The sequence below is a fragment of the Pseudorasbora parva genome, chromosome 1, assembly GCF_024679245.1.
Source record: "Pseudorasbora parva isolate DD20220531a chromosome 1, ASM2467924v1, whole genome shotgun sequence".
Taxonomy (NCBI): domain Eukaryota; kingdom Metazoa; phylum Chordata; class Actinopteri; order Cypriniformes; family Gobionidae; genus Pseudorasbora; species Pseudorasbora parva.
The window spans coordinates 65,256,563-65,262,374 of NC_090172.1; the positions used below are offsets into that span (position 1 = coordinate 65,256,563).

Below are 5,812 nucleotides of genomic sequence, written 5' to 3' on the forward strand. Positions count from 1 at the left end.
GTAATTTTATAAGCAGTTGTGGAGTGAAAATCAACCCCAAAGCACATTCTAGAGTCCACGCTCTAATGCTGCTATCCTGATATTAATATATATTCACTGGGGTGAACATTAGGATATCGTAAGGGTAACACCCTCATGTCTAAATCATTTTGATACCCAAATATGGAGATGCCGTAAACTTTAAACATACATATTTCGGGAATAAAAGCCATTATAACATGTAGGTTATTTGAAAAATGTGAATCTGGAGGTCTCACTCTTCGGAGTACTTTTCCCATGCACCTAGCCTAGAAATCTAGACGCACCCTAGCGGCAGCAAATCTAATCTGCCCATGAGTGTCGTCTAGCAACTCTCAATACCCTTCTGAGCTGTAATCACCAAACTCTTGCCGGGCCAATCACATCGTGTATAGAGTCGGTGGGCGGGGCCATAATGACGACGGCCGAGTTGCGTTTGCGTGCTTCTAGTAAAAACAGAAACTGGCGAACGGCGGTCTTTCGAATCAGCTTTGACCGCGACTCTGGAAGACTTGGAGTTAAGCTTTTCTCTGAGAAAAGAACAAAGAATGGCACTGAAGTCATTCTTAAAAAGGGAAGATGTGTTCAGAGTTTAGCCGACCAGATACGGCGAATGTTTAATCTATCAACGACCTCTGCTTCACCTTCGTTGCTCTGGTTGGTGTAGCGCTATCCTATCGCGTGCAGAGGGAGTTTGAAAGACAACCGTTTATCCGCCCCTCAGATTGAGCTGTCAATGGTGAGTTTCCAGACCAAACATCTTGATGTGGGTCTGGCTGGTCAGGCTAACACTAATACATATTTGTTTGAAAACTCACCTTTTTCTCTTCGAAAGTCAACAAAAATGGAAAATCGGAAACTAAAGCGGATACATTTGAAAATGCAGTCTTTGCGTCGTAGTGTAGACTGTGAAGTTGAACTGTTCACACAGTTGCTTTGCTCACTTCATATCACAGTCCTGCAAGGTGACAGAAAATGTACACCTGACGAAGACACATTAAAGGAAGCATTTAAATATGCCTATGAATACCCTTTTAAAAAATCTGAATCAGTCTACCCAAAGATTCACACCACTAATCTATTCCAGAGATTTCCAACATTTATTCCAAAAATATTGCAGAAACTGAAATCCTAAACTTCAACCAAGCATACCAACAATCAAATATAAATTTGACATTTTTGTTACATTTAATTGACAGTTCACTGTAGAATCATTTTAAGAAAAACCATATTTCATTATGAGACAGAAATAATATTATTCTTAAGAGCTGCTGCTCACAGAATCACATTCAACCAGTTATTACTACAGATAAGATTAGTGAAAAACATCAAGACATTAACACACCAGATATACAAAGAGATTCCTTAAACACACACACATATTGTGTCAGTGTTTTAGACGTCTAAAGAACAGTAATCATTAGTGTTAGAAAACTTTAATAAGGTCCCATTATGTCACAATATTTAACATAGCAATAAACTTCAATTAGACTTAAAACACAATTAGTAGATTCACTCAGAACATACTAAATAAAAAATCAAACAGGTGAAAATAAGACAAATAATGAGGAATGAAAACAGTGAATGTGAGTAAACACACAAACATTCACATGTTTTCACTCATCATTTGTGCAGATGAAGTTGAGTTTGTGAGTTTCAGGAAGGCTGACCCAGCGCTGATCTCCTCCAGACTGAACTGCTCCTTTTCTCTTCTCGAGGCTGCAGTTTTCCGGTGTCATTCCGTTCCCTGGCGCCCAGTTCTGATAGTACATGTTCTTTCCACTCAGCCAGAGCCACATGTTCATGATGCAGTAGTTGTGTAAACCCAACCACACCTCCGCAGTAGACGCCCCTTTAACCACATTCATCACCTCACGCTGCATCTCCTCTGAATGAACCGAGACCAGATCCACATGATTCTGTCTGCAGTATCTCAGAGCTTCAGACCACGTCAGGTTCTCTTTGATCAGAATCAGATTATCTGGACACAAACCACAAGCAAAAACTAGAGAGAGACTGATCAAAAACAACATGAAGAACACACACTGTGGAGGAATCTGTCATGTCAGACATGTAGCGTGAACTTTAAGATATCTGGAGGTGATGGATGGATTGTGTGTGTTTGAGAGGATCTGCTCACCTTCATGACACACAAAAGGATATTGCCTCTCGCAGGGCTCGTCTATCCATTGCCGCAAAATGTTATTATTGATTGCAGCACAGTTTTCATTGCCTCCAAAATTATTAGGTTCACTAGCACTCCAGTTTCTGAATGAGAAGTTCTTCTGATCTGACCACTGCCATGAGTCTCTGAACAGACCGATCCAGACTTCATTAGATATGTGACTATCATTGATGAACTTCTGAATCTGTTGATTCTCATTCTGGTTCCTCACACTGACCAGATCAGTGTGATTCTGTCTGCAGTAACTCTGAGCGTCTCTCCAATTCATCGTCTGATTGACAAAGACGAGTCCTGTGTTCACTTTAAGAAAAACGATTGGACAAGTGTTTTGCTTATAAATGTCAAGATGGGGCAATATATTGTATGTTGAAATTCTATAAATTCATTAAAATGTATTTATAATTTACAGTACACCTTTTGCTGAAAAAAAATATTATTCTCTAGGCTCTCTAATGGCAGTTTCCCAAATGTATCAAAAACAAAAGATCAACATACAGAAGTTTGGAATTGGACAACTATTATTATATTAACATTCTTATTAATCAACATTAATTTATTAAAGCAGCACCAGATAGGTTTTGCTCTCGGGGTCCCCCTACAGTATTGTCCTCTATTACTGTCGTAAACTCCGTCATCCTACATCAGGGGACATGACAACAATGATAGCCCTGAACACTGCAGGAGGAGTTCACATGCAGGCGTTCTGCTTGCGTCGTGTGTGAAATGTCTTCATCACAGGTACAGTGGTATATGTTTCAGCATGTCATATGAATATAATTGCATGGGTTTTATTTTTTTCAAGTTTTTTTCAACATTATCACATTTACAAGCCAAGCCTAGTCTATTGGTTACCATTGTACAGAATCTACAGGGAGTGCAGAATTATTAGGCAAATGAGTATTTTGACCACATCATCCTCGTTATGCATGTTGTCTTACTCCAAGCTGTATGGGCTGGAAAGCCTACTACCAATTAAGCATATTAGGTGATGTGCATCTCTGTAATGAGAAGGGGTGTGGTCTAATGACATCAACACCCTATATCAGGTGTGCATAATTATTAGGCAACTTCCTTTCCTTTGGCAAAATGGGTCAAAAGAAGGACTTGACAGGCTCAGAAAAGTCAAAAATAGTGAGATATTTTGCAGAGGGATGCAGCAGTGTTAAAATAGCCAAGCTTCTGAAGCGTGATCATCGAACAATCAAGCGTTTCATTCAAAACAGTCAACAGGGTCGCAAGAAGCGTGTGGAAAAACCAAGGCGCAAAATAACTGCCCGTGAACTGAGAAAAATCAAGCGTGCAGCTGCCAAGATGCCACTTGCCACCAGTTTGGCCATATTTCAGAGCTGCAACATCACTGGAGTGCCCAAAAGCACAAGGTGTGCAATACTCAGAGACATGGCCAAGGTAAGAAAGGCAGAAAGTCGACCACCACTGAACAAGACACACAAGCTGAAATGTCAAGACTGGGCCAAGAAATATCTCAAGACTGATGGGCCCGTGGCTGGATTGGTAAAGGGCAGAGAACTCCAGTCCAACTCAGACACCAGCAAGGTGGAGGTGGAGTACTGGTTTGGGCTGGTATCATCAAAGATGAGCTTGTGGGGCCTTTTCGGGTTGAGGATGGAGTCAAGCTCAGCTCCCAGTCCTACTGCCAGTTTCTGGAAGACACCTTCTTCAAGCAGTGGTACAGGAAGAAGTCTGCATCCTTCAAGAAAAACATGATTTTCATGCAGGACAATGCTCCAAGTACTCCACAGCGTGGCTGGCAAGAAAGGGTATAAAAAAAAGAAAATCTAATGATATGGCATATTGTCCTTGTTCACCTGATCTGAACCCCATTGAGAACCTGTGGTCCATCATCAAATGTGCGATTTACAAGGAGGGAAAACAGTCCACCTCTCTGAACAGTGTCTGGGAGGCTGTGGTTGCTGCTGCACGCAATGTTGATGGTGAACAGATCAAAACACTGACAGAATCCATGGATGGCAGGCTTTTGAGTGTCCTTGCAAAGAAAGGTGGCTATATTGGTCACTGATTTGTTTTTGTTTGGTTTTTGAATGTCAGAAATGTATATTTGTGAATGTTGAGATGTTATATTGGTTTCACTGGTAAAAATAAATAATTGAAATGGGTATAAATTTGTTTTTTGTTAAGTTGCCTAATAATTATGCACAGTAATAGTCACCTGCACACACAGATATCCCCCTAAAATAGCTAAAACTAAAAACTAAAACTTCCAAAAATATTCAGCTTTGATATTAATGAGTTTTTTGTGTTCATTGAGAACATGGTTGTTGTTCAATAATAAAATTAATCCTCAAAAATACAACTTGCCTAATAATTCTGCACTCCCTGTATATGATACTTCAATTCAATGTTTGAGGGATAAGTAATATCCATATATATTCAATATTATAATATCAAGCTACCATAGAGGAATCTGCAAATTTGAAAAATCGATTTGCATTATAGCTCGAGGCAAGAAAAATAAACAAATATCACAGACATGTTAGGTATCCTAAAATATGCTTTTGTACGTCTTATGTATTTACTTAGCCCTTACCAAACTTGTAAACGCTGGGGTGGTGGTGGAAGTAATGTATATGCTGTAAAGCAGTCAGATTTGTAGTTCGTTTTGTTCTCGGGTTACTACCCGAAACCCGAAGTTTCAAAGTATGATTAAAAACGATACAGACCCCATCAGGCTATGGCAGATGTGTCATTCAACCTATTGTAAGTCGATGTATCATCACAAGAGTCTTACAAATATATTATGAAGGTTGAAAAGTTACCTAGTGCTGATTTAAAAGATGATCCTCATACTGTACAAAATTGCATTACTAAATGTTCCTACTGTTTATTGTCATTGGAGCTGCACTTACTATTGTTAGATGAACTGCAGATGAAAGTCCAGCTGTTACTACATGTCCCATTATACCATTGTCCATTTCTCATGAAAGCACACTCGTCTGTGCCATCAGGTTGTCCAGATCCCCAGTTCAGATAGAGCGCAGGATCACCTGAAGACCACTGCCATTTATTAACACTCGTCCTCTGCAGCCCAATCCAGACTAACGGACCACCTCCATCAGTCACACACTTGTTCAGCTCCTTCATGTCGTTCATGTTGTCAACGGTGGCCAGATCTGTGTATTTCTCTCTGCAGTATCTCTGAGCTTCAGTCCAGGTCTTGTTCACGTTTATAAAGTGATACTGACGCTGAACACATTCAGATATGGAGCAGAGAGCTGTGAAAGAGAGGGTTTGATTTAATGCTTTTCATAACAGGGTCAAACCTGATGAAACTATAAACCAGAAATAAAACTACAAACACACTCACCAATGAGAAGAAGAACCAAATATAGAGTTTGCTCCATGTCTGAGGAAGAAACACATTGAAAAACTCAGAAATCAAACATTCACTGATTCATTTAAGAGTAAAATATGACAGTTTCAGTTTCTTAACAGCAGCATTAATGAAACATAATCATTCAGACAATATGAACATCTCAAAGTCTAATTGTGTGTGAAGAATGAACATGTGAGTTGTTCTTACTTTAGAGGTTGTGTTTCTGTCCTGAGTCTGATGTTTCTGTCTGCAGCTTT

At 39.7% G+C, this 5,812-nt stretch overlaps 1 protein-coding gene across 1 annotated transcript; it reads right to left on the reverse strand.

Moving 5' to 3' along the window:
- Window positions 1-1,324: 1,324 nt before the first annotated feature.
- Window positions 1,325-5,583, reverse strand: LOC137087990 (C-type mannose receptor 2-like). The gene is made up of 4 exons (XM_067452094.1): window positions 5,547-5,583; window positions 5,089-5,454; window positions 2,159-2,503; window positions 1,325-1,999 (listed from the first exon to the last, which is right to left on the reverse strand). The coding sequence occupies exons 1-4, from the start codon at window positions 5,581-5,583 to the stop codon at window positions 1,635-1,637; spliced, it is 1,113 nt and encodes a 370-aa protein (XP_067308195.1). The 3' UTR covers window positions 1,325-1,634.
- Window positions 5,584-5,812: the final 229 nt, after the last annotated feature.

Bases quoted from the DNA above. Each gene is read 5' to 3' on its own strand.
- LOC137087990 (XM_067452094.1), bottom strand. From the start codon at position 5,583: ATGGAGCAAACTCTATATTTGGTTCTTCTTCTCATTG. The intron at 5,455-5,546 runs GTGAGTGTGTTT...TCTCTTTCACAG, and splicing joins TTTGGTTCTTCTTCTCATTG to CTCTCTGCTCCATATCTGAA. The intron at 2,000-2,158 runs GTGAGCAGATCC...GTTTGTGTCCAG, and splicing joins TCCTTTTGTGTGTCATGAAG to ATAATCTGATTCTGATCAAA.